Below are 15,001 nucleotides of genomic sequence, written 5' to 3'. Positions count from 1 at the left end.
CCGGTCAGTGGTAGTTTATCACAACGTGTTTAGGGTTTCGGCCATTTCCAAAAGACTTGTGTATGTTTTTAAAGACAGTTTTGTTGTGATTCATATTCATTTAAGTACACAACCCACCTCCTATAATACACTATATATCCTGTAGTTTGTTAACTGTTGCTATAAATTTTATGTTAGTTAAACATGGAAGGCCTTGAAAAGGTCTAAACATTTAAATACTATGCGATGTAACTTCTAAGCGTTTACAAAAACAAGCCGTAGGATGTTACTTCAGTTATAAAGGACTTAGTACGTCAATGCTTTGATAATGCTCTATTGAAAATTCTAATATGACGTTCTTCTTTAGCTTTGGGTACAAAGCCATGTTCTAATTCGAATAGAACATGGGCTGCACGTGATTGACGTCACAATTGAAATTGCAACGTCAGATGAATTTTGAACAACGCCAGAGATGAAAATGGACATTTTTGTTGGTGTTGCTCGCTACGAAATTAAATAAAAACATTCTAAAAGTAAGTTTAAATGTTTCTGTTCTTTTTTTATTGATAAACTGTTGATTTTTCTATAACGTTTTTGTTCCGCATCAAATCAAAATGGCGACATTACGAGCGTCTACTATAGGTCAGCTTCGAAGTACAAAAGTTCAAAATATTCCTATTAGAATCGAAATAATTCTATCATGCCATGCTCTTTGCTCATTTTAACATGGGTATCTGACAAAATAGATAATAATTCTTCCCTATTTCAAGAACATTTTCGATACATGAAAATGAACAAAAGCTTCGACTAAACTAGTTTTCTTTGCCCCGTTAACCAAAAAATATAAAGCATGCGTATTGTTGATTGATTGATTGTTGGTTACTTAACGTCCAGTGGCAAATATTTCATGCATGTTCAGGACGAGAACATGTTAACAATAAACACAATAGGTAGGCATTGTAATAATAGAGTTCATCTGGGATGATGGTCGGAGAAATTTGGACTGCCACTGGAATATGAGGGTATGTTCGATAGGGATATGCATTTTGCCTTGGAAAAGGCCACCTACGGACCCCTCATTGGCTCAAAGAGTTGTTGCAAGAGTTCTTAAGGGCATACGATACAGTTACAGGGGAGGTAATGACGTTGCTAACGTAAAATGTTATTTTCGCGACGTCAAACTATGACATATCGGGAAAAGATGCATTTTTCGACTATTTTTTATCATTCAAACTGATTTAATTTGAAAACGAGTGCATGGACCCCTATTTTTTAAAACGACATTTTGTTTCATTTTGCAGGGAGATTATGTGGACCAAATTTTATAAAACTGTAAATAGAGGATTTTTTTTAATTTTGATAAATATACAGCAAAAAAATACGATTTTTTCTTAATTCATTACCATTTGATAAATATGAGTTATTTCTGAATAAAAAATGCATATTTTTTGGGGATACTTATAAAATACAAAAATTAAAAATTATCAACAATTTGTGTTTATCTTTTAAAACAAAAAAGTTATGGCTTTCTTTCGAAAGAGAAAATACAGACACAAATCCGAATTTTGAGCAAATATACAAAATTTCGACCTCATTTAACTCAAAAAGTAGCACATGAAGGTATATTTTTTATTACATATTTGATTTAAGCAGGCAAAAACCAGCCTATATGGAAATTTTCATCAAACTGTAAATACAGGATCAAAACTGTATCGTATGCCCTTAATTAACGTGCAAAGAGCGTGGCACTCTCTTAACACGAGGAATCGGATTTAACGTCTCTATTCTGATCGCACGTGGTAGGCAAACTTGAAACATCACGCACCGCCAAACGGACACCCCACTTTGGCAAGCGTTTTACTGCCGAGCGGAAGAAGACCAAGAGACCATACTTCGCTTCCCCAGTCACCCATGAGTATTGTGTGAACCCTATCTTTCGAATCGATTTTCCGCAAGATTTAACTGATATTTGACGTCCCCATTCCGATCGGACGTGGCTCCGAATATATATATCACACAGCCAACATATGCGACACTTCAACAAAGGTTTTACTGCCGAAAAGGGGAAGACTAGGGATGGCTATATTGTTTCCCTAAGTCAATCCCTAGGGTCTTATTGTGGTGCGAGTTGTGTTCTATTTTATCGTTTCTAAGTATGTGAGTCAATTACAAAAGAATTTTTCTTAACTTATTATTTTGATAATCTGTTGTCATTGTTTGGTTGTATAACCCATGAAAAGGGTATATTTCACTCTCAACTGAAATGATGTATTACACTAAAATTTAAGACTCAACATCCGAATATGCAAGTCAGTTACTGTTTGAAAACTCGTTAGATTGTACGATACTTTTTTCTTCACGGGAAATCAGATTGCTCTTTTGAAACCTTATATTTATTGTTTGAACCTTTTTATATTCTAAATTAATAAATTTTTTTATTATCAATGAAAGTTGTCGATGTGAATAAATATTTACCTTTCTAAACTGATTTTCATGGTTATTGAACATTAATTAAGCAATATATATCAATACTGTACTTTAAACTATAAATTTTTCTTCACCTGACTGATTTGATACGCTGGATTACAGAAGAAAAGTTGATTTTCATTTTACCTTATTTGTTATGATAGTTTTGTTGTTATGAAATTCCCATGTGTGATAACCACGTGCATTTAATCATTTAAAACAGCAAATCATAACAGGACATAGTACTGACATTAATAAAGCCTCGATAGGGTAAGTCCAGGTTTTCATTTTTTTATGTTTTGTTTTACTTTTGACAATGTATTTATAATATTTTGAATGATTTTCTTAAAGCATTTTGTCCTCATTTATTTTAATTTAATTCGGTATTGAGTATTTTGATTCCTAATTAGAATTTCGCATCACAGGGTAAAACACTCTTCTATTTATACAAAGAATTTTCAAGGGGTATTTTTAATTTAGAATTTTAACGAATTTGTTTATACATGTTATCAACAGATAAATATTTTTATATCAAACTCATTGATGCATACTGAAAATTTTCCGAAAGGGATTTCAATTAAAATAAAACGTAGAGAAAAGTAGGTACTATCCCCGTTAAAGGTAATTACGACAAAATACACCCGGTTTATTTGAACCCGTGTTAGAAATATTTGTTGTAGTAGAAATATTCTTTTCAAAATGCACAAAGTAATGAACCGTTACATATGTATCGTATTAATATACTTGATAATATAAACACCTCTGCAATGTATTTTTTTGGGTACAGTTATACGAGTTTATAAAATTAGGAACAGTTTGCATGAATGTTATTTTTACAAGAACTCAACAAAATGAGAACTGTTTTGCTAGAATTCTTATCTTTGCCAGTTTTCATATTTTTAAATATGGTTGAGAAAGAGGGATGAAAGATACCAAATATGGTTAAAAAATCCACTTTATCATTTATACATAAATAATTTTCATCAGAAAAATACTTGCACTTAAAAAAAAAAAAAGCAAACCAAAAATAAGGAGTTAGATTATATTCAATTTACAACCATACATTTGCTGCTTTTTTTTGCTTTGTTAAATTAATTTCTGTGTGACTTGTTTTACTTATTATTGCTTAATTCATACGATTGCAGTTCATTCTCGTTTGGTTTCAGTATACAGCCCGTAACAGAGAAGTGATCGAATTGATGTTTCTTTACCGTCAAAATTAGCTACGTTATCGACAAACTTAATTGAGTAGTGACCGAACTATTGGTACTTTAACGTTAAAAAGATTGACAATGCTGACAAACTTTCATGTGTCGATAATCAAGTTTAATATTGATAATATTGAAAATAATTCTAGTAATATGAAACAAAATATGTCCATGCACCATTTCGATTTGGTGAAAAGTAGTCATTTCTTCAAAGTCAGAACAAAAAAAAAAGATTTATGGAAGGACGTCTTGATAGTATTATTTCCTTTACAATTTTACCCAAAACTAAAAGAAATATACTGGTAAACAATTAAATAGGTGTTTGATAGGAATGAAGTCCTTTATTTTTTCGGACTACAATGTGTACCGTATGTGTTATGGATTTGAATTCAATCAATAACTTTGAAATATTTTCTCATATGTATACACAAAAGGGAGGACTTGTATTTGTACTTCTGTTAGAATATGTCTTCGTCCGTTTCACATGCCAAACTTTTTTCTAGTACAGTTTAAACGGGAAAATTTTGTTGAGAATTTTTTTTTATATGACAAAATAACGAGCAAAACTATTTCTTGCAATGGCACACACAGAGAATATTTTTTTTTAGTAAAATTCAGTAAAAAAAAAATTCTCCAAAATATACCATGGACAGGACCTGACAGTTTTTAGCAGTGTACAAATGAAAATCGTCCGGAAAACTGCGCTTGCTGTCATTTTGAGGGATCAGGCAACATTTCACCTATTACCCATAAACAACATACATGTAGGTTCTCAATTACTAAAAAAAGTTCTAAAAGATAATTTCAAATCAGAGTAAACATATTAACTTCCTTATATCCAGTCGAATTTGTCTATAGGTTACACAAAGCTGGTTCTTAAAACGTTTGTATCAAGGAAAACATTTTTCTTTGACTTTTAAAACATGTAGGGGAAACGGATTTCCTAACGATTCACATATAATATTCCGTATTTCTGATTTTTTTGTTCGATAACGTAAATTATACGACCTTTTTTATGACTACGTGAACTTGTGCCATTTATTTTTGCACGTCTTTAGGAAGACAATTTACAATTGTGCAGTGAACGGAGACACTTATACATAACCTTATAATTCTGTTTGGAAACAAAAATAAATTCCCAATATATAAATATACATGTATGAATATACATGTATTATATGTCTTGTACATGATTGAATTTTGTAGATATAACTACCGCACAGAAAAAGTATCATGGATTTCGAGGCTTTCATATTCAAGGTTTTGAATTCTACCCTTGTTGAAAACCTGTGGAGACCTCTACAGTTCCTTACAACATCAATTATTTTTTTGTAAATTGAGTGCCGTCTCCGTGAACATGCTAACACTTAAGTCATATCGTTTCATTTTCATATTTTTTTCCATGTTTGTCTCTGTTGTCTTGATTGTTGGAACGATTAGTGGTATCTAACAATATTTATGAAAACTTTCTGAGAATTATGAATATTTCTTCTCTGTCAGATATGGATCATTACCAATGATAAAATGAAATGCCGTACATCACATCTTATAGAGGTTTAAATTTCAAATATTCGTCTATAACTTAAGATATAGAGCAATTTTGTCTTCAACATTTCAAATGTTAAAGGGTACATTTATATTTTTTACTTCGATTTGAAGGAAATTTATTTCAGTTTTTTCTGTGACAAAGTACAAGCATGTCGGTATTGCAACAATGTATGATTGACATAATCCCGGGGACATAATAAACAGATAGGTACGAAAAAGAAAAGATCTGGGGTATTCTGTATCAGACGAAAGAAAAACTATTACAGTGTTGAATCCCATAAATATTCACAGTGCAAGCAGTATATAATATCTACATTGAGCAAATCGATGAGGTCATGTTTATTGTAGAAACGTTTTACCGTTAAATGAAAATGCCATGACAGAGGTTGATTATAAAAAATGTTTTACTGTGTTAAAAAAAACTTCGACTTAAACAATGAAAACTTACACGTTGCACATTAAATATGTTGTCGATGAAGAAAATTAAATTATGTCACTTCTGAAATAAGTTTGTCGATAACGTAACTTATTCTGACGGTAAAGAAACGCGAATTCGATCACTTCTCTGTTACGTTTAAAACGTTGCAACATCTGAGATTGAACATAATGTCAACTTGGATTCATTTAAAAAATATATATTATAGACCGTATAATACCGATATCAGAGCACCTCCTTACACGCGTCCGTTGAATTAGGTAGCACTCCACAGTTAGAAAATAAAATTAAAAATGAGCCCCAAAATGTTTTATCATCTCCTATTCCTGGATTTTTAATACATTAACCTAACTGTTTGTGTTGTACATGTGCATATGTATGTAATCAGTATCTTCCATAGATTCAATTTTCCAAAGTTAAAAGGGTGAAAATTAATTCCTTGTATGTGTATCCATGGCAACATTCAGCATTTACTTACCATAAAATATTGCAAAAAGGGGGGTGAACATGTCATATATCCCCCCAAAATTTGGATCAAACTAGAATTTCAATGCCTTTGAGTGATACCTTTTTAGAAACTGTTTTCTTAAATCTTCCTAATGATCAAATAAAAAATGGGTGTCTTTCGCCTCATTTTTTCGTAAAATCCAATCACAAAGTTCGTGCGATAAAAAGTTGGAAAAAAACATTACAATAATTGCCGGACCAATGTATGGTATGGACATGCAAATACGGACTGTCATACAGAAAACAGCCTATATTACATACATTACATAACCTTGATGTTCATATAAACCCAATACAAAGGCTATTTAAATACTCAGCTATCCAAAAATGAATTTTATTGCACACTAGCTCTCATATTTAAAAAATCCACAGGGGCCAAAATGCGAAACTACACACCTAACTGTGGAGTGCTACCTTATGATTGAGACAAGAAGACAATACCGGAAATCCAAATGCATAAAACGTTTGGCAGCATGAAAGTAAAAAATGAAAGGAACATAAGAACTAATCAACATTGATTTGTAGCCATAGTGTCAGTTTTATATAGCTAACATAGCATAAAGTCTAAGAAAGAATAAAAATAGGCTAGGGACTTATTTATGCCATGAGATTTGCAACCATAGTGTTACGTAGATAGAACTACTTTACGATAGGAGAGTTGCATTCATTGTGTTAAGAGCAAGAGCAATAATAATATATTGGCTACTTTACGCTATGGAAGTTGCAACCATTGTGTTCAGAGGAAAGGACCAAATCAGTCTAGTGTCAATTTTACGCTAGGAGAGTGGTCGATGCCACTGCTGGTGGACGTTTCGCGTCCCCGAGGTTATCACCAGCCCAGTTGTCAGCACTTCGGTGTTGACATGAATATCAATCATATGATCATTTTTATAAAAGAGGGACAAAAGATACCAGAGGGACAGTCAAACTCATAGATCGAAAATAAACTGACAACGCCATTGCTAAAAATAAAAAGACAAACAAACAGACAGACAAATAATAGTACAGAAGACATAACATAGAAACAAACATAAAGACTAAGCAACACGAACCCTACCAAAAACTGGGGGTGATATTATGTGCTCCGGAAAGGTAAGCAGATCCTGCTCCACATGTTAACTGTTTGCAAAAGTATGAAATATTCAAAATACTGAGGATTTTCTTATCCCAGGCATAGATTACCTTAGCCATATTTGGCACAACTTTTTGGAATTTGGGTCCTCAATACTCTTCAACTTTACTGATTTGGCTTTCTAAATATTTTGATCTGAGCGTCACTGATGAGTCTTGTGTAGACGAAACGCGCGTCTGGCATATTGAATTAAAAGCCTGATACCTTTGATAAGTATTTTCACCACTGAGTCAATGGAATACCAGCCCAGTAGCCAGCACTTCGGTGATGGAAGGAATATCAATTATATGATCATAGGTTTTTTTTAAATTCACTGTTTGCAAACGTATGAATTATTCGAAATACTAAGAATTTTCGTATCCCAGGCAAAGATTACCTAAGCCGTATTGGGCACAACTTTTTGGAATTTTTTATCCTCAATGCTTTTCATTTTTGTACTTGTTTGGCTTCTAATTATTTTGATCTGAGTATCAAAGATGAGTCTAATGTAGACGAAACACGCGTCTGGCATATCAAATTATAAGCCTGTTACCTATGATAACTAATTGCATTCATTGTGTTTAGAATCAAGAGCCCGAATAATTTATAGGTGACTTTACTCAATCGGAGTTTCAACCATTGTGTTTAAAAGAAAGAGCAACCTAGTCTAGGGACTACTTAAGCCAGAGGTGTTGCAACCATGGTAATTAAAAGCAAGAGCTAAAAGAAGTATAGGGTCTATATTACTCCCCCAAAGCGAAGTAAAATCTAGATTTGTATAGCTCTTTCTTAACACCATGGTTGCAGCTAGATTCTACTTCGCACTTGGGGAGTAGCAAACACAGTTTAAATAAGAAAGAGGCAATATAGTCTATAGTTCTCTTAATAAACTAACGAAATTAACCCAAATGAACTTACTAGTACTTTAATCTAACATAAACAGCAGTTGTTGTCCTTTTCTAGGTTTAGACATTTCAAATTCTATAGGGAAACTCCATACTAAAATTTACGACAAAAGAGTTGATTTTTCATTCCCTATTGTTAATTTTCCTTTTTAAGACGACGACGACGACGATATAAATTAGACCGTTGGTTTACCAGTTTGAATGGTTTTAGACTAGTCATTTTGGGGGCTCTTTATAGCTTGCTGTTCGTTGTGAGCCAAGGCTTCGTGTTGGAAGACCGTACTTTGACCTCTAATGGTTTACTTTAAAAACTTGTGACTTAGATAGGAGTTGTCTCATTGGCACTCATACCACATCCTCTTATATCTATAGAATAAGTACCGTGTTCATAGTTCATGTCTTTTTGTGATTTGCTTTTATTTGTGCAGGATGTCAAACTGATAATTCAAGCCTTTTCCGATTGATTATGTTTGTAGTTTGTTTTTATGTTGCGTTGTTACAAAACTGTTCCAGGTTAGGAGAGAGCTGAGGGCTCACAAACACGATTTTGATAAAAGGTATACAACTGATTTCGTATGAGGACACAATAATTATATAAACTGTACAAATTAACAGCTGAAACAAGCATCAAGATCTATAAACAAAGAAAAACTGTTTTTGAATACATGTACTGTCAAAATAATTGGTCTTCTATTCAAGAGGTTGGACTAATATCACCTGTATTTGTTTCAATTTTTGGTCAAATCTTTAAATTGTCAAATTCTATTGGAAATTGAATTAAAGTGTATCTGTCTATATTAGAAACATTGCTTCATAACTTTACCCGTTTCCATAAAACCAAAATGCTATTCAGCTCTACGTTTTGCTGTCAAATGTATTTTGATTCAAAGTTGCAAGTTTTACATGTTTGTGTCAAATTTTGCATCGAAGGACATCGACGACCAGAATGATTTAATTTGTACACGAAAATTATTAAATAACCTAACATCAAGCATAAATTAGGTTATGGTTAACAATGTCCTATATATTTTTGGGATAAATGTTAAATGCGTTTTAGGATTTAGAAAAAAAAAATTCAGATGAACAGATCAGTGGCAGAGTTCCTATAAATGAAGATACTAGCTTAGATAAATTGTCAAGCATATGTCAACTAATTTAACCCAAAACGATAACACATGGTTTTTTTTAACATTGGCAACAAAACTAAAATCAACAGTAGTATAACCTGTTTAAAGGTCACAAATCGATTCATAGAAAACAAATCAGTGTTACAAACTTGAACCGAAGGAATCACATCAACTATAAGAGGAAAACACCGGAACAACAGGATCACTGAAGTGCAACAAAAACAAACTCCATCATATAAAGAAACATAAAAACTATTTGATCTTCCAATTGAAGACTCAACACAGCTTTGGTTTAAACAAAGTACAGACATTACGCCATTGCAGATTTGGTTGACGCACATTGTTCAAACAAAAAGAAAACTGTGGAAGTTAAATATTGAACAAAAAGAGGGACGAAAGATACCAAAGGGACAGTCAAACTCATAAATCTAAAACAAACTGACAACGCCTTGGCTAAAAATGAAAAAGACAAACAGAAAAACAGAAAAACAATAGTACACATGACACAACATAGAAAACTAAAGAATAAACAACACGAACCCCACCAAAAACTAGGGGTGATCTCAGGTGCTCCGGAAGGGTAAGCAGATCCTGCTCCACATGCGGCACCCGTCGTGTTGCTTATGTGATAACAAATCCGGTAAATAGTCTAATTCGGTAGGTCACATTCAGGAAAGGGAAGGGGATTGTAGTTACGACGTAAGGAACATATCCGATATCATTTGTGATACGGTAATGCCATAACGGTCAACCAACTCGTGATGTCGTCCGTAAAATTTACGAAGGGATGATTTCAACTTCACCATTTGGAACTCTTGGTTTAATAGCTTCCTTGTGAGCAGCAACCCTCTATCAAGAAAATCAAGATAGGAAATGCAAGCACGGGAATATCGTATCAATTGGGAGATATATACCCCGTATGCAGGTGCTGCTGGAATGTTGCTACTTAGAAATGGAAAGTTCACAATTGGAAAGCTGAAATCATCTCTTTTGTCGTAAAGTTTTGTTTTCAACCGACCCTCATTGTCAATTTCTAGATGTAAGTCAAGATATGAGGCCGACTTAACTGTATCTGTAGTATCCTTTATCTCTAGCTCGATTGGATAGATGCGTTCCACATAGTCACCAAATTTTGAATTATTTAGTGAAAGAACATCATCTATATAGCGAAACGTAGAGTTAAAGGATAGTGCTAACTTCTTATCTTTCTTCCTAAGAAGTTCCTGCATGAAGTCAGCCTCATAATAATAAAGAAACAAGTCGGCAAGTAGAGGGGCACAGTTTGTTCCCATTGGAATGCCGACAGTCTGTTGAAAAACACGTCCTCCGAACGTAACAAATATGTTGTCAATCAAGAAATCAAACATCTTGATAATATCAGTTTCAGAGAATTTTTTGTTCGAATCAGAGTGATCCTTTACAAAGTAGGATTTATCCCTCCCTAAGACAAGATACTTGTATCTACGTTGGCCATTCTTTTTTACGAAGCAAAGCAATACCAACTCTTTCAATTTGTCTTTTAGTTTGGAATGTGGAATACTAGTGTACAGAGTAGAAAAGTCAAATGTTTTAATACTGTTACAAGATGAAAGAGAGTTAGATTGTATGTACTCTAAAAGATCTTTGGAATTTTTAAGTATCCACATCTGATTCACGCCCCCTCTAGAATAGGCAGTTTCACAATAACTTTGAAGCCCGTCTTTGATTGCTGATAAATTAGATGTTAATAATTTAGAAAGAGGTTTCGTGGAGCACTTGGAAGACCCAGCAATATACCGTTGTTTGTAAGGACACTTATGTAGTTTAGGTATCCAATACAGTGATGGCTGATCCAGTTCTTCATCTTTGGTTGAAATTCCAAAGGAAATCAAGAACATTTGTTTACAATTTTAAAAAATTGATAGAAATGAATTATAAACATCAAATAACAGGTTAGATTATGAATACAATATTTTGGATAAAAAAACCAACATATCTTACTTATAGTTAAGTTAAGCTGTTTATATTTTTTAGCTTGACCAATTATTTTTACTTTTATTTTTAAAACTCTTGCTCTGTATTTAAATTTAAGTAAACCTCTTGTAGACATTACCATGTAACTATACTAAGCTTTATGGAAAGATTTACTGGAAGACGTTATTTTCTGTGTGTTTGGTGCACTAAACACAAGAAAATAACGCCTTGCTCTTTTCAAATGGGCTAGAAGAAAAGCTTCCAGTAGATCTTCAGATCAAGCTTTTTTAACACTAATGTCATATTTTTTTTTATATGTTGGTGCATCATGATATCGTGGTGTAACTGTTTATCTTGTTAATCTTAGTATTTTATTTTATAATTATAAAGCAGATCATGAAGATTTCCCTGAAAAAAAGCACAGCATCAAGAGTCATAGACAAAAATGAAATATAGTTTAAATGAACGAAACAAACATTAAAAAGATTGCATTCATTATTTTCCACCGCAGTTAATAACGAGATTTCTGTTAATAATCGATAGACAATTCTAATTAGGAATTGAAACTATCATAACGATTTTTGTGAAGAAAAATAAAGAGAAACACGGTTAAGAAAATTTTACATAAATAAAGAAACGAAATCGTGCATTTTTTTATTTTACAAACAGTTTTTTTTTCTTTTTGTTAATGGAACTAAATAACAAGATCAACTTTCATTTTCAATAAATTTATAGTGTTTACCTAGCATAATTAGATTGTTACATGTTTGGTTGACTAATTGTTAAATTGGTTTGACAATTCTCTGTGGAAATTAGGGGATGGTATTACAAAGTCATTTTACAAAAAATAGTAGCCATATTTGAACGTTTTGAATATTTATGCCATTATTTTACCAATTCTCTATTAACCATTTGGCAGATAAAAACCACATAACAAAACAAATCAAACGAATGACAAAATCATAAACATTGCACTCATTTTGCAATCATTCTTTAAACGTATTTTTTAAAAACCCAATCACTTAAACAAATTATCATGCCTTGAATTTCTTTTGAAAGGGCACACATATTTAATGTTGTCTGTATGACAACTAAACGTTACTTTGTTGTTTAAAATCAAGAGTTATGGCGTAACTATGTAATTGACGTTACTAAGTGTAAGTAGTCGAAATACTGTATTGAGGCTGTGAGTCCGAATCCCGCACGAAGCTTGACTCTAATTGTAATTGACTAGACTTATTAGTTTTCCTACTGAAGGTCTTTTTTTTCTGGAACCCCAGCTTTCCTTACTAATTAAAACTGACCGCCACGAAATAGCACACTAGTGTGTTGGAAGTGGCGTTTAATACCAAACAATCAATTTTGCGGCATTTTTAGAGCTTTTACTTAACATTAAATCTTATTCTTGCAGTAACTGGAAATACTATGATACAGTGGTCATGGTATCATTCAGCTGTTGTACTTGGAGCATTAGGATTGGTTTTCACGCACATTCAAGGTATAGATTTTCTTATTTCAGGCATAGATTTCCTTAGCCGTATTTGGCAGAACTTTTTGGAATTTTGAATCCTCAATGCTCTTCAACTTTGTAATTGTTTGGCTTTATAAATATTTTGATATGAGCGTCACTGATGAGTCTTATGTAGACGAAACGCGCGTCTGGCGTACTAAATTATAATCCTGGTACATTTGATAACTATTCTACATTATATCAAAATGTTTATTTTTGTACCAAATGAAAAAATGGTCAAAACACACATATAGATATTCCTGATGACAATTGTAACATATATGAGTAAGAAAGTAATAATAATGATAATAATAATATAAACATCAACGTTTGTAGCACCTTTTAGGTTTCAACAACATAGCCAAGACCGGTTTTCTTCTTCAGCTTCGCCGTGTGATATTTGAATTTAGGACAATACCACAATTTTGAAAACCAAAAAATACACCATGATAATAATATCCACCTTGAAGATTTGCTCACGACAGTCAACCAGTTCAACAGGTTTTGTTACATATTGCAGCTTTTATTTACATTCGTTTTTATTCTTTTAATTTTATTTCAGATAATAATGTGAGCTACGTTAAAGATTTTTCCTGCGTTGTGTACAACTGGGAGAGAGTTATCTGTACATGGAATATTACAGATAGTATTGACATAAAGACTGTCAAGGTTTATTGGTAATATTACTTTATACCTATTATCTTTTTTTTTTTGGTGTTAATAACAGTGCGGTTATTTTTACTTCTATGTTTGTTTGGTTTGTCCAAAATAACTGGACTTGAGTATACTGTAACTGACTTTTGATAAACTAACTTCGTATATTGATGCTTGTGCAGAATGCGAATTCAATTGGAAACCATTATTGTTTGAAACGGATGGAAATGGGAACGTATTAAAGTAATGTTTACTGGTGCGATAGCAAATGACACAACTAGTCACCAGAAACATATAAATCATGTTTCAGCACTGACATAATTAAAAAGACATATTTTAATAGATATCAATATATTCATATTGAAATTTTATATTCTTAGATTAAAACTTCTTCATGTAAACTTCTCTTTGATCTTTGACAAGACTGGAATAGCAAAGTAACATTTTTTTATTCGATATATATTTTGTGTTTTTCTTATTGTTTCCTACGACATTGAAATTTCGATTTTCGATATAACCAAGTTGTGTTGTAAAGTCGAGAATTCCTTAGCATGAATTGTCACTGTACAGTTCGAATTATCATGTATTACCATAACATTTTCGTGTTTTATTTGCTATTTATACTTTTATCCATTTGACCACCAGATGGCGATTTATTCAGAAAATATTTTCAAATATTATGTATAGAGTCAATAATTTATTTTCGGATTCTTTCAGGCAACCCATAGTTCCATTTCCAAAGTGGTACTATTGCCCTGAACTTACCAACAATACATCATGTGAATGGAGCATAAATGACCATAATATTGACATAGAGAGAAAACATAACATCAGCGTCACTATTAACAATAACTTACACAACTTCTTCCTCGTAAGATGGAATGAGTCGGGTAAGGATTTATACATTTGTTGCCTGAATAAGCAACACTCTCTGTGTTGTAAAGAGGACTTCTTTTGTAAGGTTCAAATCCTATCATACACTCTTCTCAATTGACACACACGTTCATATTTATATTGTTGTTAATATTGAAAAAGTTTGTCCTCCACAATGAGTGGCAACTTTGCTTCTTTATGTATGGATATGAATAAATAAATGCAAGAGTAGTATACCGTTGTTCAATAATCATAAATCGATTAAGCGAAAACAAATTCGTGTTACACACTAAAACCGAGGGAAACACATCCTTTATAAGATGAAACGTCGGAACAACAGAAAAATAAAGGCAACAGTCATGTACCGTTGTTCAATAGTCATAAATTGATCAAACGAAAACAAATACGGGTCACGAACCAAAACCGAGAGAAACACATGAAAGAGAAAAACAACGTAACAGCAGAAACACTGAATTGCAACAAAAACAAAAACCAACACAGCACATCCTCATTTTTACGGAAATGTTGTTAACCGTGCCCGAAAATTTAAATATGATCCATGTAAACTTGTCGCTCTTTTAAATAAACTTATTCTAAAAGGTTACCTATTCAACACTGTAGTAAGATCATTGAATATTGTTTTTATTGGTATAAATATTGATTTTGTTATCAGTAAATTAAAAGCTAACTAAATATTACTAGTATGTAATATACATATATATAT

The 15,001-nt window shown here is 32.5% G+C and overlaps 1 protein-coding gene across 1 annotated transcript in view; it reads left to right on the top strand.

The window, feature by feature from the left end:
- The first annotated feature begins 438 nt into the window (after positions 1-438).
- LOC139495377 (uncharacterized) overlaps positions 439-15,001 on the top strand; it is a 32,754-nt gene continuing 18,191 nt past the window's right edge. Inside the window, exons 1-5 of the mRNA XM_071283685.1 lie at positions 439-512; positions 2,669-2,715; positions 12,652-12,738; positions 13,313-13,427; positions 14,122-14,294. Coding sequence (XP_071139786.1) covers positions 12,666-12,738; positions 13,313-13,427; positions 14,122-14,294 — 361 coding nt within the window. The 5' untranslated portion in view covers positions 439-512; positions 2,669-2,715; positions 12,652-12,665. The remainder of the gene's footprint in view (positions 513-2,668; positions 2,716-12,651; positions 12,739-13,312; positions 13,428-14,121; positions 14,295-15,001) is intronic.

This window comes from Mytilus edulis, chromosome 1 (assembly GCF_963676685.1).
Source record: "Mytilus edulis chromosome 1, xbMytEdul2.2, whole genome shotgun sequence".
In the NCBI taxonomy this organism is placed as follows: Eukaryota; Metazoa; Mollusca; class Bivalvia; order Mytilida; family Mytilidae; genus Mytilus; species Mytilus edulis.
This window is presented reverse-complemented; position numbering and strand designations above follow the sequence as displayed.